The 23,947-nt window shown below is 50.7% G+C and overlaps 1 protein-coding gene across 1 annotated transcript; it reads left to right on the forward strand.

The window, feature by feature from the left end:
- Window positions 1–880: 880 nt before the first annotated feature.
- A4GALT (alpha 1,4-galactosyltransferase (P blood group)) lies at window positions 881–23,383 on the forward strand. The gene is made up of 5 exons (XM_033118330.1): window positions 881–950; window positions 1,590–1,670; window positions 20,013–20,159; window positions 20,434–20,573; window positions 22,136–23,383. Exon 5 carries the CDS (start codon window positions 22,182–22,184, stop codon window positions 23,241–23,243), a length of 1,062 nt encoding a protein of 353 aa, XP_032974221.1. The 5' UTR covers window positions 881–950; window positions 1,590–1,670; window positions 20,013–20,159; window positions 20,434–20,573; window positions 22,136–22,181; the 3' UTR covers window positions 23,244–23,383.
- The last annotated feature ends 564 nt before the right edge of the window (window positions 23,384–23,947 follow it).

Genomic DNA, 23,947 nt, shown 5'->3' on the forward strand with positions numbered 1-23,947 from the left:
CACAGACCTAGTAACATGGACGTCACTGGGGACCCAAATAACAGATTTAGCAGGTTAGTGGGGAGGAAGGGGCCACAGCTGGACTGGAGACGGTTTAAGGCAGAATGGGAGGAGAGACCTTGCAGACTGGGTGGAGAGACAACTCTGGCAGGACTTTTGCATAAAGGGAAGAAGAAAAGTGAGGCAGCAGTAGCAGGACGGGGCACAGGGGTCCTAAGAGGGGTTTTGTTTACTTGTTTTAGTTTTAAGATGAGTAACAGCTCGTGGATGGCTGACAGTGATGGGGAGAAGACAGAAGGGTAGAATTGCTGGACCAGTATTGGCTTGAAGCACTATCTTGACAAGTGGAGGGGGTGTGGGGTCAGCCTGGTCCTGGTGGGAATTGTCTTTTGATTCATTCATTCAAAGGATAATTATGGGGGACGTACTAAGTGCCAGACAGTTCCTGGGGCTGGCATGGAGGGTCTCCATTTTCTCAGTGACCTGGGCACCAGTCTCAGCTGAGGAGAGAGGTTATAAATATATTCCGGGCAGTGGCAACAGGCAAGCCTAGGTTCAGTAACTTACACTGACTGCCCCTTCTCAGTTGTGTGACTTTCAAGTTTCTTAGCCGCTTGGAGCCTCAGTTTTCTCATCTGTTAAATGGGGAAAATGTGATTATAAACCCACAGAGGCTGCAGGGAGGCACAGAGTGCGCTCCATACCTGCTGGCCTGAGGGCTGCTGATGGTCCAGCCCCTGCGCCGGGAGCTAGGAGGACAGGCGGGCCGGGGAAGCCGGGACTCGGCAGGGGCGGGGCGGGGCGGTGAGCGGGCGGGGCGGGGGGCCGGGGGGGCGGGGGCTGACCACGCCCCTGGCCGGAGGGGCGGCGCTCCCGCCGGCTGGGCTTCGGGGCAACGTTAACCGGCGCCCGCCGCCACCGGAGCAGGAGGTACCGGGGCCGCGTGGAGGGTGCGTGGACGAGGGTCCGGGACGCGGGCCTGGGGGCCCGGGTAGGGAGGGGCGTTTTGAGAAGGAAAGGGCGGGGAGGGCTCGGCCACTGCCCCGCCACCTGTTCCAGAGGGGACATTTGAGGGCGCACTGCCTGGGCGCGGCGGTCCCCGGCCGCCGCCTCCGCTCCCCTGCTCCCCAAAGTTGAGCGGGGCGGCTGGAGTGGGAGCCCCGGCCCGCTAGGGTAGCCTTGCCCCGCCCGGGAGCCCTCGGAACAGCCCCGCCCGGGCCGGGTCCCGCGGGGGGAGAGGGGGCCAGAAGTCGGGGTCCGAGGGCGGGCCACCCCCCTCCCGCGCTGCGACCTTGGGCGAGTAGCGCCACGCTGTCTGGGGGCGCGGGATCGTCCCGGGAGGCCTGGCCGCGGGGCCGCGCTCGCCGCTGGCCCTGCAGGGAGCGGCCGGCTGGAGGGCGGGCTGCCGGGGCAGGAGATGCTGAGGCTTTGGACGCTCCGAGGCGGGGAGGGACCCTCCAGGTGCAGGGAACTGCGGGGGTAAGAGCGGAGAAGTCGGAAAGTCGGGCCTCGGCGCTCGCTCGTGTCAGGATACGCGTCTGCAGACGACCCCTCCTTCCGGCGTGCTTCTCTCCCTCCCTCTTCTCCAGATGGGAAAGATTGAGTGAAGTGGGAGCTGGGATGTGCTGCGGGGAGGTCCAACCTCAGAGTCCACTTCCCTTCGCTGCTAGGTGAGTCCCCTTGCCTCAGTTTCCTCACCTGACACCTGAGGGTAGAAGTTCCCACCGTCTTGCCAAACTCAGCTGAGCCTCTGGCCCTGAGAGGGTTAAAAGCCATCTGCCCTGCAACCACCCCTCTCTCAGGAGGACACCCTTTCTATCTCCCCTAAATACTGAGTGTTGCCTGCAGGCCCTTGGGAGTCACGGAAAGCCATTTATCCCGTCATTCATCAGATATCCTGGAGCACCTGGTGTGACCCCCTCTGGCCCTCCTGCTCTCTCCTCCAGCTGCCCAAGGACTGCCGTTTGTTACCTATTCCCAAAGAAGGGGGGGCCACACTGCCCTGGGTGACATAGCAGGACCCAGCCTGGCCGGGACTACACCCCTACGTGCCCACACCTGCGCTCCATGTTCCCACAGCCCTGATCCCCTGGCGGGTATCTCCAGGTCAGGCCCAAATACAAAGGAAAAGAAAGGAAGGGTCTAGATGGAATCTCCTCTGTTGTTCATTTTCCTCTTATGCCTCCGGTGCCTGTCCCTGCTTGTCTGCTAGGACAGCTCAGTATTATAGGACAGACTCAGAAATGGAAATTCTTAAAAATGTGTTTTGTTTCCTTGTACCAGTGGGAGCCTTCTAGCTGCCTAGGTTAGTGGGGTTGTTCCAGGGTGTGTGTGTGTGTGTGTGTGTGTGTGTGTGTGTGTGTGTGTGTGTCAGCGTTGGCAGAATCGGTTCCGGCTGACTCAGAACGTCAGGCGATTGTGACCCACCACATCAGCCCCAGCCGACAATTTCCAAACCCGCCATGGGGTCCTGGATGCAGGTCTCCAAGTACCCACGGCAGCAGGGGTGCCAGCCTGCAAGGTCTGAGTTGGGACGAGGGCAGAGTGAGACCCAGACATTTGCAGCACGACTAGAAGAAGGGGCGGATGAGAAAGAGAAGTTTGAAGTGTGGGGACATCTCTTCCCCGCCTAGTCCCCTCACCCCGCCACTTTCCCCCTCCATCCCGCCCAACCTCCGCTGCCCCTCCTGGTTCTCTCTCCCGAGGGTGGGGTGGATAGCTACACCTGGGACCTGCCCACCCAAGCTCTGCTGCTGGCTGTGCTCTCTGGAATGCATTTCCTCCTCGTAGGATGCTTCCCAGGTGTGGCCACAGCTTCCAGGTCTCGAACCCTCTTCTCTCCTTGCCTGAAGCCGGGTGCCCAGGCGGTCACATCATAGGTGCCCACTAAATGTTGCTTGAAAGAGGTGTGTGGGGGGGAGGGGAAGTCCATGTTTACATCACTTGGAGATACCCATTGGTAAAATTTGCCCTTTTTGCCAGAATTTTAAAACACTTTTTTAGTTATTTGAGTATCTTTCCTATATAAGTGTTCCAAATTCTTCACCTCTCTCAAACATCGTTTTTTATATTTGTCAACACTTCCATGTTGTTACATCATCGTCAGTTAATGGGTCTCATTTGACATTTTGGGTTTTTTTATATTTGGCTCTTTTAGATAATGCTGCATTGAATACTCCATTTGTGTATGTGGCTGGGTGTTTCTTCGTACTCAGTACATATGAACCTCAGAAGGACTGTCCCTAGAGCCAGCTGGCTCCCAGAGGGACGTCCCTGCTTCCTCAGGCTGTGAGTGTGTGTTTCTTGTTATTTCCTAGAAATGGAATTACTGGGTCAAAGAGTATGAATGACCAGGATCTCTGTGTGTTTCTTATCTCTCGTTTGCTCGCATTAGTGAGTTACGTATCCCATCTCTGTGGCCAAGAGCTTCCCTCAGTTTTAGCGTAGCTTTCATTTTTGCTGCTGCTGGTGTGTTTGAGGAGCGTGTTTTTAATATTTTTTTTTACTTTGTGTGTGTGTGCTTTTTGATAAGGGAGACTTTTATGAGCGGATGGGAAAGAGCCAGAAGACAGAGTGGCTGAGGCCCCCGGAGAAGGAAGGGCAGGTGGATGGACTGAGGTCCCAGCGGATGCGGGAGGTGGCAGGTGCCCAGCACTGGTCCAGAGAGACCTTCCGAGCTGGTGAGGACAGGAGGTGAGAGGGAGGGGCTGGGAGGACACCTTAGGAACTGGCTTTGGTCTTCGTAGAGAAGAAGGCAGAAAAGCATCAGTGGAAGGAAAGGGTTCTGGACCCAAGGTCCCCACTCCCTGTGCTGCTTGCTGGCCTTGTCCCTTTAAGTCCTCCCTGGTGTTATCACCCCCTTTGACAGATTCTGGGAGGGAGGGAAAGTACACTGTTCCAGGTCGCTCAGCTGAGGAGTGTCAGGGCTGGTTCAAAGTAGGCTCTCCCCACACAAGCTGCAGAACCTTGAAAATCACTTCCCTCTCCTAATTTCCATTTCTAGTGGATATTGGGAAGTGACACCCATCTCGTTCTTTCTGGAACTTGGTGAGTGTCCCTTCCGCTCCTGTAAGCCTCTGTTTGCCTTCCCTCTGAACAGACCCCAGTGGGTTCAAGAGCTTCCAGTGGCAGTCGGGTTGGCCTCGGGACTAGGCGAGTCCCCTTCCTTTCTGGGCCAGTGACTACACACCCTCCCCTGTATACCACTCTTGCCCACCAGGAGCCGACCCCAGCAGAAGCACACAGCCTTCTCTGATGTCACACCTGTGCAAAGTCTGAGTTGGCAAACAGGTAGCTGGGTGGACAGGCACAGAAGAGTGAAATGGGAAAAGCAGTCTTCCCATTCTATGAACAGGCTTGATTTGAAAGAGTAGAAGCCTCTGTCTCAGATGTAGACACAGCCCAGAGAGGTCCCCCAACCCTCCAGTTGTCTCTCGGCTTCATTGCTCCTTCCCCCCTGTCTCCAAGGCAACACCCTGGGTTGGGGGCAGCGGGCAGGCTTCCATCAACTGAGCCCCCACTAGGTGCCAGACACTTTATTTAACTCTCTAAGCCATCCTGTGCTGTTATTCCCATTTTATAGATGAGGTAACTGAGACTCAGAGTCAAGTGCCTCTTTGTCACTGTGAGATTTGAGTCTCTCTCGCCAGTGCTGTCCCAGGTGAACGAGGCTGGGCCCCGGGCAGAGTCCTTTTACCTAGCAAAGGGTGTGTTGGATCCCAGCTGTGCCTCAGTTTTCTCAGGACTGTGGGAGTAATGAAGCGAGTTTCTGCATGAAAACCGCTTTGGCCGGTGGCCGTGCTTGGTAAGCCCTTAGAAAATATACACCATGGTTATTAAATCACGTAGCTCCGTGCCTGACAGGAAACTTCCAGTAAATGTTAGCCACATGCCTCCCTCCCCATGATGAGAGGATGGGAAGGTGGGCGCACACCCCAACACCGGAGAGATCGTGGATTTTTAAAACCGTCTGGAGGCAAGTTAGTGACCTGCATCTACAACCTTGGGGGGATTCCATTTCCTTGGACCCAGGAGGCTCATTTCTAGGAACGAGGCCTATAGAAATAATGAAGGATGTGCTCAGAAAAGATCTGAATGCTAATAAGATCCTCAAAATGAGGGGCGGACCTGCCCCATGACAAGGTGCCATGCAGCCCTGAAGACGAGGGTGTGGCGCTCTCTGTATTGGTGTCATGGCCGGGGCACAGCTCAGATTTCTCCGGCAGCTTTGTTCAGGTAAAACTTACACGCTGCACGCATGCAGTTCGATGAGTTTAGGAAATGTGCAGCCACCTCCACCACCTAGTGTGAGAGCACAGGGGCCCAGCATGTTTTTAAGTGAAAATACAACACGGTGTTTGTAGAGCAGCCCGTGTAATAGGACCTCCTTTTGTGTGCCTCCTGTATGTGTAAACACGGCTCCATGTTAATGGAAAAGGACCGGAAAGACTACCAACATGCTGACAGAGGTCCCCTCTGTGCCAGGGCCACGGGAGGACTGAGCACATCACATGTCCCTCCCTCCAGCCTTCACGGGCTCCACACTGTCTTCCTGATAAAGAGCAAAGCGGGAGGTGTCACTGCAGGGTGGTAACTGGACCACCCCACGCACACACGCAGCCCCTCTGCGAAGACTGGGAGCGGGCAGCCTGACTAGCTCTGGTCGTACCAGTCCTACCGTCGGCTAACTGTACGTGCGTCATGGAAATACGTACACGATACTCCAAGATGTGAAGACGACGAAAATCACCCATAACCCTCACAGCCAGGAATAAAACCGAAATGGCATCTTAGTGGGTTCTTGGCAAGTGGCAACTCTTCCCTATTATGGTTGCGGCTGGGCAAAGGAGGGGCAGAGGGACATTGTGGGAAGAGGGGATTGCGTATTGCAGAAGCTTAGAATTCCCAGAACCGGTGGCTTTGAGCAGTAGAGAAGAGTGGGTTTTCCTTTCAAGTTTTTACCGTTGTTTTCAAGGACACTGAGAGTATCCGGATGGCTTTTCTTTACCCCCATCACTCAGTCATCACACATTTATGGTGTGCCTGCTGTGTGCCAGGCCCTCCCCAGTTCAGTGTCATTTACAATCTCAGGCAGGGTGGGCCGCGTTTGACTCAGCATCCACTTCCCTCTGCTCCCAAATTCACCCTGGTCACTCCCAGCAGGACTCACCCCAGGGGCTGCCTGTGGCCTAGGTGAGGCAGGGTTTGGGGTGAGTGCTGTTCACACACCCACTCATTTGGAAGGTAGCCACAAGCTCCTCCTGTGTGCCAGCAGGTGCAGCACTAGGGACCCGGCCCACAGCCGGTGGTGGGAGCTGTGCTGAAGTCCAGGCAACTAACTGGAGGTGGTTGCTCTGCTCACCTGGGTCAGGAGAGACTCCCGGAGAAGGAGGGTCTAAGACCTGGGGGCAGACATACCTGGATGCAAATCCTGCCTCCCACATTGGCTAGCCATGCCGTGTTGGGAAGGTCCCTTTCCTCTCTGCACCTTTGTTTTCTCGTTTGTAAAATGGGGCCATAGCGGTAGACGGGAAGCCGAAATGAGGTAAAGAGCTAACTGCTTGGCAGAGTACCCGACGCATGGTTTGTTCTTGGCGATGGCAAGCTCTCCTCTGGTGGTTAGGAAGTCCTGACCAGGGAGGGAGGGATTATCTGGGGAAGAGGCAAAGAGCACATTGCAGAAACCTGGAATCCCAGAGCCCGGTGGCTTGAGCAGCATGACGGAGGTCAGCAGCATGGCTGGTCTGCAAGTTGTGGGCCTAAGAGGGGCAGGGCTAAGGGGAGGTGCCCACGAGCCCTCAGCATTGTGGGGTGTGGGGGCCTGCTGGAGGGGGCTGAGGCAGGAAGCCAGAGAGGAGGCTGTGATGGTGGCTCCCGAGACAGACAGACAGATGGAGAGACATGAAGAGACCTGAGCTGCACGCGCTGTGATTGGGCTGATGGGAGACGGAGAGATGTGGGGGGAATCTGTTCAAAGAGGGGTTCTCCCCCATTCCCTGTCCTACTCCCGCCTCTCCTGTGGATTAGTGCAGTGGCCTCATAACTGCTGCTTGTCACGCGTCCCCTGTAGTTTACTCTGCAAAAGCAGCCAGATCTTACAGATGTCTTTAAGACATAAGTCACACTGTAGCCCTTTCTTCCTCAAAGTGTCCCCGTGGCACCCTCCGCATAGAGACAGATCCTTCTGATGGCCCTACGGCCCCATGGCCAGGTCTCCCCACTGTCTCTGACCTCTCCTGATACCTCCTTCCCTGCCTTGCCTTGCTGTTCCATCAACACCTCAGGTACTTGGCCCCAGGGCCTTTGCACTCACTGATTGCCCTCCCTGGACACCTTTCCCCAGATATCCCTATGGTGTGTTCCCTCTGTCTCGGCACAAATGTCAGCTTTTCAGAGTGGCCATCCCTAACGGTTCTGTGTAAAGTAGCACCCCATCCCCCAGTGCTTGCAGCCTAATTTCCCTGCCACATTTTTCTCTATAGCATGTTTTACCTCCTCGTGTATTTCTTGTTAATTTTCTCCCACTGGAATGTCAGTTCCATGAAGCCAAAGACTGTCTGCTTTGTTCACTGCTGTGTGTATTTTCAAACCTTGGAGCATGGCCTGGCACATAGTAGGTGTTCAAGCATGTGTGGAATGAATGATCCAAGGTGCTGGGAGTGATACCAAGGGCTTGACCAGTTTCTCCCCAAAATGACTTTTTCTATCAGGTTGTGCAAGAACTCTCACCCATGAACTGTCATTTCTCTGGCCTCATATCTGTGCTCTTGGCCTGGCACCAGGGGGCAAGTGGCCCTGAGATGCCCTGTCTAGAGAAGTCAGTGATGATGATTGCTGATGGAATGGGCAGAACCAAGGCCAGAGAGACCAGATTAGGAAGGTCCTTCTAGAAGTATCCTTAGACATTGTCCTTCCCAAGCTCTTTATTTTACAGATGAAGAAATTGAGACTCAGAATTGGTGGTGGGCGGGGGGGTTCATACTCCAAGGTCACAGAACAAATGTATAGAAGATAGAAACCAGGCCCCTTGCTCAGGCAATATCCAGTTGGCAGAGACTGTTAAGAATAAAACACCCAGTATTAGCAGTGCTGTGTGTGTGTGTTTGGAGGTGGGAGGTGGAGTGGCAGTCTCTCTTGCTGCCAATGATTTTTAATCTTTAATGCAATTTAAAGAGAGAGAGAGAGAGACAACATGGGAACTTTCTTCCAAGTAGAGTGATTCCTAATTGGGACTCCTAATTCAGGCCAGAATTTCTAGATGCCTGTTCCATAGGTACTTCATTTGCCGGGCATGATTTGCTGGGAAACTAGTAGAGTTTCCCCTACTAGTGACCAGTACAGAAAGCTCGTCCACATTCAGCCACCCTGGCACCTCAGGAGGTCCTGGTGTTTGCGTTGCTTGTGCCCAAGTGTGGGGGCTTCAGACTCATGGTGACTTACTGCTCCCTGAACTCAGCCTAAAGCTCAGGGAGGGTGACATCACCCTGCCCCGAGAAGCCCACCCCTGGCAGCCTGATGTTTAGTCCAGCCTCTACTGCAGAGCTGGAGTGACCGTGGGAGGGGGCATGGCCTCAGCAAAGGGAGGAGGGTCTGAGACTTGGGGACAGACATATGCAGGTGAAAATCCTGCCTCCCACATTTACTAGCCATGCAGCGTTGGGAAGGTTAGGAAGGTCACCTTTCCTCTCTTAGGACCGGTGAATACTCAGGTACTTCACTACGAAGAGTCAAAGGCACGTAACCTTATTTTGTGCCCTCAGAGGGTCAGGAAGAACACGCCAGTTACACGTTCTAACAGTTGTAAGCTGCATGGCTCATGGTTTCCAGTTTGCAAATGGCACCAACCCCACCCCCATCCCGGGTCAGTCACCACCTTTGGTCCTGGGTTTTGGGGCAGTTTAGGGATCATTTACTCATTCCTTCAAAAACTGTGTACGTGCTAGGGTCTGTGCTGGCCACGTGGGACTGGGCCACGAGTAAAAGCAGCCTTGGACTCTGCCAGCTGACATTGTTTTCCGAGTTATCTGTGTGTCATTGTGTATTTAATCAGTCCCTTCAGAAAAGACCTTGGGGGTTGTTTCTAATGGTTGCAGTTGCAAACAAACTTGTGACCTGCACAAATGTCCCTTATCTGTAGGATAAGGTCGCAGAGTGGGATTCTGTGGTGAGAGCGTAATGTCGGTGTAACTTAGATAGAGGTGGCTCACTCGCACTCACCACTGGAGCAGTGCCACTAGGCAAGCCTTCTAGAAGGTGCCTGGCCAGAAGAATGTTTCTAAGTCCTGGCTTTTTGCCCATCTGACAGGTGAGAGATGCCATCTGAGTGTTTCCATTTGCATTCCTCCTACTCTCGGAAAGGTCCTCAATCTTGCTGGCGTTGTTTAAGGGTCATTTTTTTTGCACGTGTGGGAAGTGTCGTTGGCCTGTTTTCTTTCGGGTTGTTGGTCTTTTTCTCCTTGTTTTCTGGGAGCTCTAAATAGGTTGGGAAAATTAGACCTTTGGGATCAAGAGGCACCAAAAGTTACCCCAAGTTGTCACTTCAGTTTTGACTTTCTTGCTGGTAGTGTTTGGGGGGAGGGCATGGAGAAGTTTGTTCTTTCAAAGGAGTCACATTTATTCATGTTTTCTTTTATGGCTTCTGGATTTCATACATAGTTCAGAAAACTTTCCCACTTCTAAGGTTACAAAGAAATTTACTCATGTTTTGTTCTAAACTTTTATGGGCTTTATTATTTTACATTGGGAGTTTATCCTGGGGTGCATTCTGAGGTTGGATGCAGTTTATTCTTTTTCCCTAGTAACTGCTCCAGTGTCTCAGTATCTGTATTAAGAGATGCATTTGCTTTACTGATTGGAGATAACTGTCTTTACCAAATGTGTCAGTACCACATTACTTCTGTGATGCCTTTTGTTTCATTGCCCCGTTTGTCTGTTTATATGACCACATTGTGTTAATTATTGAAACTTTATAGGGTGGTTTAATATCTAAACGGGCAGGCCTTCCTCATTTGTTCCTCCTCAGAGTTTTCTTGTACGTTCTTTTTTTAATTTTTTTTTTTTTTTGGAGGGGGAAGAGTGTGTTTTTCCAGGGCCCATCAGCTCCAAGTCAAATTGTCCTTCAATCTAGTTGTGGAGGGTGCAGTTCACTGGCCCATGTGGGAATCGAACCGGCAACCCTGTTGTTCAGAGCTCACGCTCTAACCAACTGAGTCATCTGGCCACCCCTCATGTAGATTCTTGCTTATTTTTCTATATGAACTTTGGAATCAATTTGTCGAATTCAGAATCACGTACAATTTATAAATCGGCTTAGAGAAAACTGACATGATTATGAAACTAAGTCTTCTATCCAAAAACGTAGTGTGTCTTTCCACTTGTCCAACTTTATTTTGTGTTCTTCAGGGACTTTAAATTTCTGTGCACATAGATTTTGAACATCTCTTGTTAAGTTTAAGCTTAAGTAGTGTGGCGGTGGTGGTTGTAAGTGGGCTCTTCTTTCTTATTATATCTTCTGCTTGTTTATATTTATGGGTGTGTGCGTGTGTGTCCTACCGCTTTCCAGCATTCTTTTATTGTTTGTAGTTTTTCAATAGTTTCTCTTGACTCGTCTAGGTATACTGTAATATCTTATGAAAATAACAATAGTTTTAACAGTTTCTATTCAGTTTTTATGCCTCTAATTTCTTTCTCTTGTCAAATTGCTTTGATGAATACCTCCAGTACTAGTGATGGTGGTGGGTACCTTTAGCTTTTCCCTGTCTTCAGAGGAGTGCCCCATGTGTGACGCTGATTCGGCATGGATGGCTCCTGGCTTTGGTGGTGATATATATGTAATTTTGTTAAGGGGTATCTACTGATTCCTAAGTTATCCAGAGTGTTGGAAATTGTGTCAGGTTTTTTTTTTTTTTTAAGTTTTCTCTCTTAAATTTTGCTATTGGACACTTTATAAAGCATTGGGATTTTCTGTTATTTACGAGTTTGCTAGAATTTTCCTCTAAAAATACGTTGCTGTGGTGCTTTTGCTTCTTAATTGTCTTTTATAATTCTATTCTTATGTGAAAATTGGCCTATCTAGGCAATCTATCTCTTCCAGGAAGAGTCTTGATTTATTATATTTGTCTAGAAATTACTTTTATCAGGTTTTAAATTTTATTTGCAAAGTACTATCTTATGATTTAAAAATGTTTTCCCCCTACTTTGGTTACTTTCCCATTTGGCATTTTTCAGTTTGCACTGGATGTTTTCTCCCAAGGCCCCTACTCCCTTTTTCTTTTAAATTAGGTTAATGGTGGTTTATATATTTTATTGAATTTTTTTTCCCCAAAGAGCCAGCTTTTTGCCATATTTCTTAGTTCTACTACTTATCTGTTTCCTAATTTATTTCTGCTTTAATCTTTATTAATTCTTTCCTTATTCTTTCTGTTTATCTTATGGTTCTTTTTCTAATGTTTTTGCTCTGGTGCTTTATGTATTTTTATCTATTCTGTTGTCATTGTTACATTATGGAAGCCATAAATATTTTTCTGATTATTGCTGCAGCTGTACTCTATAGCTTCAGATTCATGATATTTTGACTATGGTTATTTTCTAGAAATCCTACAAATTCAGTTTGTATTTTCCTTTTGACTCAAGAATTATCCATGAGAATTTCTTTTTTTAATTTTCAGATTTTTACATTAATTTCTAGTCATTCTGCCTTGTGATCATACATGTCTATATTTTTTATATTTTTGGACGTTGTTGAGGTTTTCAATTTTCATGAATGTTCTGTCACTCTTGAAAGTCCATTATCTGTTACTAGCATAGAGAGTTTGCTATATTGTGGTACCTTACTGATTATTTTATTTCGGTCTTCTGAATTTGTATTTATGTTTCATCTACTTAATGTTCTTGGGCTCAGAGAGCTGAATTAAAATCTCTTCTTAGTGGTTCCAATCTATCCTAGTATTCCTGTAATTTCTTCTTCCTGAAAATCGCTGCAGTGTTATTTGTTGCCCTGTGAATTATACCATTTAGCGTTATAAATGGCCCTTCTTTGGCTCATTTAGTGTTGGCTTGAATTTCATTGTCTGATACTAAGATTATGGCCCCAGCCTTGTTTTTGTTTGTATTTGTCTTTATACTTTTGCTCATTCTTTTATTTTAACCATTCTAAATCACTTTGTTTGATGTCTGTCTCTTGAGTGCAGGATAGACCTGGGTTTTGCTTGTGATCTAACCTAAAAATCTGTGTTTTTTTTTTTAAGATCAGTGAGATAAATCTATTTATATTTATTGATATGGTAGATGTCTTTGGTTTTCTTTGTGTCACATTGTGTATATGTACATATATATGTCTTTGTGCATGTGGGAGAGCTATATTCTTTATTCTTTCACTTTTGGTGGTCTGTTTCTTCACTTTAAAAAAAAAAAACAGTAGTGCTTCTGATATTTAGGAAAGCTGGTGTTTCTGTTCTAGTGGTTACATTTATATTTATATCTCTACCTGATAGTCCTAGTTCCTTCTTTCTTTCCACAGTATCTAATGTTTCTCTTCTGTGAACAATACGTTAACTTGTTTCCTCTTCTTTACTCCTCCCCTTTTTCTTGTCACTCTCCCGTTTTAGCTGACACTGTATCCAGTGATTTTAAGGCTTTTTTAGAAATTATTATTCTAATGCCTCTGGAGGCCCTTAGTCACGTGGTGTTCATGACAGTGGCCATTGCCTACCCCTGCAATGACATGAAAACCTGAAGGAAGAAAATTCTGGAGACAATAGTGAAGCCTTCTTTTAAGAAATGCTGCCTCACCCACAATGGATAGTACAGATCATACTGTATGGAAAACGCAGGCCTCAGTGACACTGAGTTGAAGTCATTCAGAAGAATCGGGTTTTAAAGGTGACAAAGTTTCAGGAACACATTACCAATTTATTTCACTTATTTTTCTTCTTCTGTATGCACAGGAGTGATAGGTGATTTAGAAATCCGACTAAACAATTCTTTCAAAATAAAAATTATAGGGGCGGATGGGTGGCTCAGTCGGTTAGAGCGCGAGCTCTGGGCAACAGGGCTTCAGGTTCGATTCCCACATGGGCCAGCGAGCTGCGCCCTCCACAACTAGAATGAAGTTAAAGAGCTGCCGTTGAGCTGCCACTCAGCTCCCGGGTGGTCAGATGGCTCAGTTGGTTGGAGCGCCGGCTCTCAACCACAAGGTTACCGGTTCGACTCCCGCAAGGGATGGTGGGCAGTGCCCCCTGCAACTAAACGGTGACTGGACCTGGAGCTGAACTGCGCCCTCCTCAACTAAGATTGAAAGGACAACAACTTGACTTCAATGGAGCTGATGAGTCCTGGGAAAAACATACCACTGTTCCCCAATTTAAAAAGAGGTCCTGGAAATACACACTTTCCCCCAGTAAAGTCCTGTTCCCCTCCCCCAACAAAATCTTTAAAAATAAATAAATAAATAATAAAAATTATATAAAAAGAAAGCAATGTGACATTGTTTAATCAATAGCATTTTTTTTTAGTGGTACCTAAAAATTCATCTTATTAGATTCAACAAAATAGGGTATTATTATCCTTCTTATTGGTCACCTTTGTAGAATAAATATGCTTAAACTTACTCTTTGATGTTTTAGCTTTTACCCTCAGCAATTGAAGATGAGGCAACCACCAAGCGTGTTCCACTTAATACCTTCTTTCTCCCTTCCCTACCAACTTTTTGTTATCTGTATCATTTTCTACATTGACTGACTATATGACATCCCATTCTATTCTGTCATCCTTATTCCTACCTTTAAAAATTCTTTTTTTAATTTTATTAAATTTATTGGGGGTAACCTTAGTTAGTAAAATTATATAGGTTTCAAGTGTACAATTCTATCATACATCATCTGTATATTGCATTGTGTGTTCACCACCCAGAGTCAGTTCTGCCATCACCTTTAGCCCTTCTACCACCCCTACGATCGCTTAACCTCTGGGAACCATTAAACTGTTGTCTGTGTCTATGAGTTTTTGTTTGTTTATTTGTCTTGTTCGTTTGTTGCTTTTAGTTTTATGTCACATATGAGTGAAGTCATACTGTTCTAACTTATTTCGCTTAGCATGATAATCTCAAGACCCATCCATATTATCTCAAATGGCACTATTTCATCTTTTCTTATGGCCGAGCCTTTTTAATTTTTTATTTATTTTCATTTCTTTTCTTTTTTTCTTTTTTAATCTGCAGTTAAATGTATCCCGTCCTCTTACTGAACTTGCTCAACCATTTGATTGGTTGAAGCGTATTCCTCAGTTGTCCTCATAGGAACGACATTGCCTAAGTCCTTGTACTTCAAAACAATTGGTGTATAACCTTTATATTTAAAGAACAGCTCAGCTATATATTAACCTTTTTTTTTTTTTTTAGCTTTTATTTATTTGTGTTTTTCCAGGACCCATTAGCTCCAAGTCAAGTAGTTGTTTCAATCTAGTTGTGGAGGGTGCAGCTCACAGTGGCCCATGTGGGGATCGAACCTGCAACCTTGTTAAGAGCACCGTGCTCTAACCAACTGAGCTAACCGGCCGTCCCTATATATTAACGTTTGACTCACACTGTCTTTCCTTGGCGATCCTGTACATGCGTGCTCCACAATCTTCTGTCCTTGAATGTTGCTGCTGAGAAATCTGATGCCAGCCTGATTCTCTTCCTTCATAGATGGCTTGATCTTTTTGTATAGTTGCCCAAAGATGTATTTTTGTGTTGCTAATCTCCAGTAGTTTTACTAAACTATGCCTTGGGATTTGCCATTCTGGTTCACTGTTCTCTCTTTAATTCATGAAATTGAGTCTGCCCCGTTTCAGGAAATTTTTCCTGAATTATAATTTTAAATATTTATCCTATTCAATTGTTTTAGTTTTCGTCTTTCGAAACTCCAGTTATACGCTTGTTGGATCTCCTTTACATATCTTTTCTATCTGTTTTTCTTCTTCTAGAATGCTTTGATCTCCTTGATCATTTCTGTTTGATTTCATTTACTTTTCTCAATTTAATCTCTATTATCTCTTACACTTTGTATGGAGTCTGTTCTCCCTTATGTTTCTTGTAGTGTGGTCTTCACTTCTGAAATGTTTTTGTCTTTTTTTTCCCAGTTCTTTCCTTTCAGTTCTCACACGTCATCCTCATGTCTTCCAGCACTTTTCTACCCCATTTCTTCTCTAGTTCTTGTAGAGAACTGCTCTTTCTACTCTTTGTCTTCCTTCAAGCTGGAATTTTTCAAGTGTTTTTTCATTCATGCTATAATTTGGATTAGAATTTTTATTTGTTTTATGGTGAAATTTCTATATATGTAGGGGAACATTAGTGCTTTTTTTTTTTTTAGTGCTTTTTTTTTTTTTTTAGTGCTTTTTTTTTTCCATGTAGCATCTTTGTACGGGTGCTGTGTTTACTTCTTTCACAAAGTTTTTTTGTCTGCATTTGAATTGGTTGAATTTTCTTGGACCAGCCATTAACAGGAGGTTTCGGTGGAAAATGGGAGAGAGGCCAGGATGGTTTTCTAGTTTTCTCTGCTGAAAGGCTCCCTCCCCTGTTCTTATGGCAATGGATTGTTCCTTTAAAATATGGTCCTCTCCTGGGTCCAGTCCTCTTTTGCCTCTCAGAACCTAACCTGGTACAAGAGGCAACCTGTCTCCAGCCGTGAGCCCCCCTGGTTGTTCAGATCTTCCACTACTGGCTTCCCTCTGCACCCTGTTGTTCCCCACTTCACTGCCACACCTGCTGGCCTCAGGTGCTTTGGGCCACACTTACCTGTGACTTGGAATTTATGGGTTTTTCTCGCTCCTGGTTTCCCTGAAGCTATAGTTTTTGGTTTGTTTTTTCTTTCCTCTGTTGCTCTGTGTGACATCAGTAGACGATGGAAGATTCCAAACCAAGAATCTGCCTTATTCCTTATTGCTGCCTTATTCCTATTGGAAAAAGAAGTCGCCCCTCCTTAATTTTTCTGTTTGTAATATTCCCCCAAAAGGCAAGTCACTGCTTTCTCGATTTCTGGCTTTGGAACACCTTACAGGCCTTGGAGGAGGAATAGTTTGTAACCTCTCCTCTGAAACAGCCACGTTGTTTGTTTTTTTTACAAGGGTCATCACCTTCTATAACTGTCAGTCTTACTTCTTGAGTAGAAATAATATATTCATTTGTGCCCTGAAAGATTGGTGGAGGGAGGACAGCAGACCCTTCAAGCAGGATTCGGAAGCTCTAGGTATTGACTTTTCACATCAAGGAGGGTCTGGGTTCCGAGACCAAAGAGTCCCCACCCCTCAATTTTATAGATGAAGAAGCTACAGTGCAGGTTCAGGCCCAAGGCCACAGAGTCAATTAGTGGCAGGTTTAGAAGCTTTCAGGGGGGACCTGGGTTTGAATTCTATATTCTCTGCCATTTCCTAGCCTGGCAATCTTCCCCAGCTACCTCAAGCTTCTTCAAGCCTAAGGTATCTGCTCAGATGTTAACTTTTTAAGGAAGTTGATCAGCCTGTGCCCTGTGTCCCCATGGTTAGAATATGTGGTTAGTCCTGCTCTCCTCCCCCCTGTACAAAAGGAATCTGAGGCCCAGAAAAGGAAAGTGACTTGCCTGAGGCCACACAGCAAGTCAGGAACAGAAGAGGGTAGACCTGGAAGCACACACCAGCCCCAGTGCTACTAGCTATGGCCCCTTGGACAAGTCACTTTTCTGAAAGTTAAACAAGGGAGCAGGGGCTAGGATTGGCTGGAATCATACCTGCCCCCCTCGGTGGTGGTCAGGCTGAATTAAGATGACACACTAACCCCCCTTGTAGCCAGGCGAGCGCCTTCTGACTCTATCAGATGGTTTCTTACTGAGTGGGAGAATGCAGGGGCTCTGCTACCTCCTCTGTCCCCCACTGTGTCCCCAGCCCCAAATATCCCAAGACATAATGAATCCAGGTATCCCCTTCCTGTCAGGGGCACTGGTGCCACTTGGGGATGAGGAAGTCCTTTCCCTGGCAGGGAGAGCACCTTCTTTGGGGTGGGGGAAGAAGCAGTCATACCTGTTGCCCAGAGGGAATTGTCCTTGGCTGGAAGGAGGCCCCCACCAAAGTCAAACCCCCTACCCTGGGAACAGCCTGTGGCCAGTGTGGGTATAAGCCCCCACACTCCTTTGGAACAGACATCTCTGAAGGCTGTGCCGGCTCCAGGGCTCCCGTGGGACCGGCTGAGGCCTCTGACTGCCTCACAGTCCCTGTCCCTCTGTTGGGTTGTACATCCCTCACCCTCACAGGGATGCGAGCACGTGGCTTTCCAATTTACAGCCTGCTTCCTGGGACAGGCCTGTGACCGGAGTCCTGAAAGGAACTCTGGGTAACATAACCCAGAGTGATGGTAGAGGGTGGTCGCTCATGCCGATGGCCCGGAAGGCCTCTCTGCAGAGGGGACCCTTGAAGCTAAGACCCCAAGACATCCATCTATGTACAGCAGGTGAGGCAGCAAACCTCAGACTCCAGGGTCAGATCCTAGGTTCTAATCACTCCATTTTGACCGCTTGTGTGACCCTGGGAATGTCACTCTCCTGCCCTAAGCTTACCTCAGTGTCCTCACCGGTGACTTGAGAACAGAGCTTCCTTCTTTACGAGGTAGCTCTGAGGCTCCAGAATAGAGACATAGAAGGGGAGAGGGGCAGTGGCATGAATAGTGACCTCAAGATGTGTCATGTCCTCACCCCCAGATCCTGTGAAGGTGACCTTGGATAAAGGGTCTTTGCAGACGTTAAGTTAAAGATCTTGAGATAAAGAAATGATCCTGGATGACCCAGGTGGGCCACGCAGCCAGTGTCAGGTGTCCTTGTAAGAGACAGAGGAGGGGAAGAGAAGAACACGTGAAGAAGATGGAGGCAGGGGTTAGAGGGATGTGGCCACAAGCCCAGGAGCCTAGAGCCACTGAAAGTTGGCAGACACAAGGAACAGATTCTCCCCGAGAGCCTGAGAGGGAGTGCGGCCCTGCCAACAGCTTGATTTTAAGCGTTTGCTCTACAGAACTGTGAGAAATTAAGTGTCTCTCTTAAGCCCCAAAGTTTCAGCTGCAAGAAACTAATGTAGGGAGCTGATCAGAGTCTGGTCCCTTTCTGTCGGCACAATTTCTGGGTTGAGATTTCTGAGATATCTGTCCCCTGAGATGTCAGCCCTTCTAGGAAGACCTCTAGGGTGTGGGACAACCCTGCAGAGGGGCAGGGGGCTCCCTGAGCTGCGCCCGGCTAGAGCTGCTCCCAGGTTCCTGTGCCAGCCCCACTCTCTGCCGCTGTGGGACCTGGGCTGAGTGCCTTTCCCTCTCTGGGCCGCTGTGTCCCCATTGGAACATTGGAATCTCCAAGGGCCCAGCTCTGGTGTTCTGGGAGCCACTCGGTCAGTACCCACCTGGCAGTGGGGTTCAGGGTGCACCAAGCTGACCATCACTGTAACTCTGTTCTGTTTGGGTCATGGTCAGCCAGGGGTGGACACGGGAGCCCAGAGAGGGTCAGAGGTGGAGCACCCCCACTGCCGAGGCAGAGGTCGGTGTGGGCCATGAAGACGAGCCTTTTCCAGGACCTTGAACCTGATCCCCTGATGCCAGTGCCCCCCATGTGGGCCCTGCAGAGCTGATGCTGAGGGCCGGGCCAGCAGGGGGCTGGTTAGGCCTGAGGCCCCCGCCCCCATCTCCACCAGCCGTGCACTTCTCATTCCCATGTCCTGCCTGACAGGGAACCTGGGGCTTCCTGATGCTGGAAGCCACAGGAGGGCTTAGAGCAGGGACTGACCCCATTAATGTGCTAACCCTCCCCCGTGCAGGGCTGGATGTGGGGGCCGGGAGGTAGGAGGAGGCTCTGCAAGCGTGTGCCAGGCTTGTCTGAAGGACCAGGATCGGGCCCCAGTGCGAGGCCCATCCAGGGGGCCAGGAGCATGTTTTTGGCCTGAGGTCACACGGGTATTGGCTGGAGCCCACTTGGCCCCATGCAGAGTTTCTATTCCTGAGTCTTGGGCTCCAGCACCAAATATGGTACTGCTTGCATTTGGCACCCTCAACTGGTGGCAGGCGTGGCTCGAGTGGCACATCCTACCTCCCCACCAGGCCCAGACCCCTCCTCACACCATGGTGGAGCCAGATCAGCTCAGCACCACTGGTCCCCAGCAGCCAGGGCCTCCCTCCTTTCAACGGTCTGTCCTCTCCTCAGCTTGGTTCTCATTGGGTTAAAAATACTCGGGACCAGAATAGCGTCTCTCTCTGCAGGGGAAAAGCAGGGTGGGGCAGGGGACACTGGTCCTTGGTTTACACCATTGGCTGGGAGCTCTCAGGCAGCTCACCCAGCCTCTGAGCCCCAGGTTCCTCACTCATGGTCACTGGTTCATTTAGTCACTCATCGATTTGCTCACTGACTCACTCCCTGATCACTCATTGATTCGATCACTCATTGATTTGCTCCTTGATTCGCTCACTTGCTCCTCACTTATTCACTCACCTATGTAGTCACTCACTCGGTATTTACTACATGTTAAGAGCCAGGCACTATTCTAGATGCCGAGCAAAACATACAAAGCGCAGAAATATACCTGTCCCCGTGGGGTTACCTGTCCCCCAGGGCTCCAAATAAACAGCCAGTACAAACAAGGACAAAAATGTACAGTATGTTAGAATAAGTACAGAAAGCAATAGACTATGAAGGATGGGGAACATGACATTTTCGGGGGGCTATAGAGGGCCCCATGGGAAGATGACGTTTGAATGAAAGTGGGAACGAGGTGAGGGAGTGAGCTGTGTGAACATCGGTGGGAACAGTGTTCCAAGCAGAGGGAGCAGCAGGTGCAAAGGCCCTGAAGTGGCTGTACGGGGGGGACAGGTTTGAGAAAGAATGAGGAGGCCCAGGTGTGGCTGGGCAGAGCAGACGATGGGGAGAGAAGTGGGGCATGAGGTCGGGATGGGGGCCACGCAGGACCTGGTGGACCTCCCACATGACTCAGGGCCTGAGCAGAGGAGTGACCACGTGGCCTGACTTGTGTTTTCAAAGTGTCCCTCTGGCTGCCAAGTGAATGAGTCAGGGAGTGAATGAGTTTCCTGTGTGCCCACTGTGTGCCAGGCGCTGAGGACGGCCCTGGAGAGAGAAAGTGTACAGGCCCTCATGTGCCAAGGAGGTCTGTCTGGCCAACTCCCTTCCGTAAGTGTCACCTCCCCTGGGAAGCCACCTTCTCCTCACTCAGCTGGCCTCTCTGCTCCATTACAGCTGTCCTCTAGTCTCTTGTCCTCGTCTCCTTTCAGATGGTCTCCCCACAAGCTGAGCGCCCCTCCAGGGCAGGGCTGCACCTAATTCTTCCCTCTGCCGAACGTGTTCCCTGAGGGGCCAAGAGAGTGAACTAACCAATGAACGAATGAGCCCCAGGGCTCCGAGAGCCCAAGGCCCACCTCACTCTGTCTTTTACCATCTTTTGCAGATGGATTTGCAGGCGCGGGAAGCATGTGGAAGGCCGTGTTCGTGTTGCAGAGAAGGTTGGCTGCTGAGCCAGGGCGTGTCTGCAGGAGGCCTGCCAGGCTGCCCGGATCCCCACCTCACCACCATGGGCCACCCAGGCTGGTCAGTTCCAGTCCTTGATTTCGCCACGGTTCCCTGCCCTTGGCACTGGGGGAAGGCCGGACCCAATTGCTCAAGTCCCAGGTTTCTGGCATCACTCTCCAGCCATGAGACCCATCGGTCCTGGGGAGGGGTTTTCCCCAGCTCCCTCTACCCCTTTCTGCCCAAGTTTCCTGGCCTCCAAAGTAGAAATGATGCAACTACCCCACTGGGGTTACTGAGGGCCAGAGGGGGTGTGAAGCTGGCACTGTGCGCTGAGTAGATGGTGGCGGGGGTTCTGTCAACAGTGAGGAGAGTCCAAGCCAATGGGCACTGAGGCCCGCAAGCGCCAGGCAAGTCTGCACATTGGCTGCACCATCTCTCCCAGGCAGGATGGTGCAGTGGTGCAAGCACGGGCTCTGGAGCCAGGCGTCCTGGGTTCAGACCCCTGCCCTGCTGCTTGCCAGTCGTGGGACTCGGCATGAGTTACCAGACTTCTCTGTTTCCTCACCTATAAAATGGGGGTGACGATTGCCACCCCATAGGGTGGCTGTGTGTTTAATGAGTTAGTATGTGGGAAATGCTGAGAGGGTCTCCTAGCACGTGCATGGTAGATAGTCAGTGTTTAATGAATGAATGAATGAATGAATGAATGAATGAATGAATGAATACAACCCTTTAGTGGGTTTCAGTGTTCCTGTCTTGCAGGTAGGAAGATTGAGGGTCAGAGAACTGAGTGACTTGCCCCAGGTCTTACAGCTGGTTCAGGCCAACTTGGGGTCCCATGAGTCCCACAGTCCCACCCTTGGGGATGGGGCCCGAGCCTATCTTGTTTCTCCCAGCCACCTGTAGGTCTCCTAGGAACATTCCTGGCTGCTGCCAAGTGGGCACCACCAGGAGAGAGTGAGGGTCCAAGGGCGGTACTAGCCAAGGTCATGGAATACAGCGCGGCCTCCGTCCCTTTTTCCTCCAGACCTGTGTCTAGGAGAAGCACAGCCCGGGGCAGGGGCTGGGGAAGCCAGGGGCCCAAGAGATCCTGGCGTGTCCAGGCCAAGGCTTCAGGACCCAGCAAGCACCCTGGCGTACTTAGAGCTCACCGTCCTGCCTGGGAGGGAGCTTGCATGCCAGCCCCCAGGACTCCGCTGAGAGATCCCAAGGCTGCTCCACAGTCTGCCCTCCTACCTCAGCTCCAGGCTTGGTTTATGGAACTGAACGGAGCTGAGGGGTACGTGTGCTGGGTCTCAAATCATGGGCTGCCTGCCTGGTACGCCCAGGGGTACAAGCCTGGCCAGGCATCACGTCTGACAACCCCTACATGTGCCAGATCCTGCCCAGGGCCCTTGATGGCCACATGTTGTGGGAAGCACTGGCCTGGTCCTTGGGGGGCTCACAGGTGTGTCACAGAGCATAAACTCCGTCCATGGTCTACTTCTTCCTCCAGGTGAGGAAGGAGATGGGGTCTGAGCCTCCAGCAAGCTCGTGGGCTCCAGAAGCCAGTGTTGGCATTGGCTGCGGCTGCTGTCTGTAGGAGTTTCTCTTGGGTGGGGATGCCACAGCCTGCCCACATGTGGCGCTGTCTCTTGCAGACCCGCCGGTTCCTGCTGGAGGCTCCTGGTGTCATTCCGAGAGACCATGTCCAGGGCCCCTGACTGCCTGCTGTGGCCACTCCGGGGCATCCCGAGGCCGCGGTCCTGCACCCTGTTCATCATCAGCTTCAAGTTCATGTTTTTGGTCTCCATTATGATCTACTGGCACGTTGTCGGGGAGCCCAGGCGCCAAGGGCAGTTCTCCAACCTGCCTGTAGACGTTCCCTGCCCCCGCTTGGTGCCCCCCACCCCGCCCTCCAGCACGCCCCCTCAGGGCAACATCTTCTTCCTGGAGACTTCAGACCGGACCAACCCCAACTTCCTGTTCATGTGCTCAGTGGAGTCCGCTGCCAGGGCCCACCCCGAGTCCCGGGTCATGGTCCTGATGAAGGGGCTTCCCGGCGGCAATGCCTCGTTGCCCCGGCACCTGGGCCTCTCGCTTCTGGGCTGCTTCCCCAACGTCCAGATGCTCCGGCTGGACCTGGAGGAGCTGTTCCGGGACACGCCCCTGGCGACCTGGTACACGGCCGTGCGGCGGCGATGGGAACCCTACCTGCTGCCCGTGCTCTCCGACGCCTCCCGGCTGGCGCTCATGTGGAAGTTTGGCGGCATCTACCTGGACACGGACTTCATCGTCCTCAAGAACCTGAGGAACCTGACCAACATGCTGGGCATCCAGTCCCGCTATGTCCTCAACGGCGCCTTCCTGGCCTTCGAGCGCCACCACGAGTTCATGGCACTGTGCATGCGGGACTTCGTGGCCCACTACAACGGCTGGGTCTGGGGCCACCAGGGCCCGCAGCTGCTCACGCGGGTCTTCAAGAAGTGGTGCGCCACCCGCAGCCTGGGCGACAGCCACGCCTGTCGTGGCGTCACCATCCTACCCTGTGAGGCCTTCTACCCCATCCCCTGGCAGAACTGGAAGAAGTACTTCGAGGATGTCAGCCCCGAGGAGCTGCCCCAGCTGCTGAATGCCACCTACGCCGTCCACGTGTGGAACAAGAAGAGCCAGGGCACGCGCTTCAAGGCCACGTCCCGAGCGCTACTGGCCCAGCTCCATGCCCGCTACTGCCCCACGACACACGCGGCCATGAAGATGTACTTGTGAGGGGCCTACCAGGCCACCTCCCCACACCCCACATCCTGATGGAGAAGGGCTCCCAGCAGTCCTTCCTGGGGAGGCGAGATGGGGGGCCCCGAGCTGCTGCAGCCCAGGATTTGGGGCAGGGGTAGGGGATGGCAGGGAACTGGCAGCTTGAGAGGTGTTGGAGGGCGGGCTGTGGGCCCTGGGGTCCACTCCCTTCAAGCCAGGGTGAAGCTAGAGGGACACCCCTTAGGCCAGTACACTGTCTCAGGGTAGAAGCGACAAGTGGTGGGGGAAGGGCCCCCAGCCAAAATCAGCTGGAGTGAGCTGGCTGAGCATTCTGGGTCTGGGACGGCACGTGGGAGCTGTGAACAGCGAAGCATTTTTCAGGCATCACAGGGAAGCCAGGCTGTTTGGGGCCGAAGTGCTCATGATGGCAGCATGGGGAAGCCCAGGGAAGGGGAGAGGAAGGTGGGCAGAGCCTCTAGAGGAAAGGAGAGGAGAGGAGGCCCCTGGTGGGAGAGCTGTGTGCACACCCAGCCTTGTGGGCCTGGGGAATGGGGGCTTTGCTCTCCTGGTTTTGGCTTCTTTTTCAGAGGAGCTGAGGCTGGCAGAGGTGGCCTGGGGAGCATTTTGGGGGAGGCTGTCTGCCCACCCCATCCTTCTTTCCAGAGATGTTGGAAGGGTAACATGTGCCAGCTGCCCACTCTAGGGGCATGGGAGCATAT

This window comes from Rhinolophus ferrumequinum, chromosome 10 (assembly GCF_004115265.2).
Source record: "Rhinolophus ferrumequinum isolate MPI-CBG mRhiFer1 chromosome 10, mRhiFer1_v1.p, whole genome shotgun sequence".
Classification (NCBI taxonomy): domain Eukaryota; kingdom Metazoa; phylum Chordata; class Mammalia; order Chiroptera; family Rhinolophidae; genus Rhinolophus; species Rhinolophus ferrumequinum.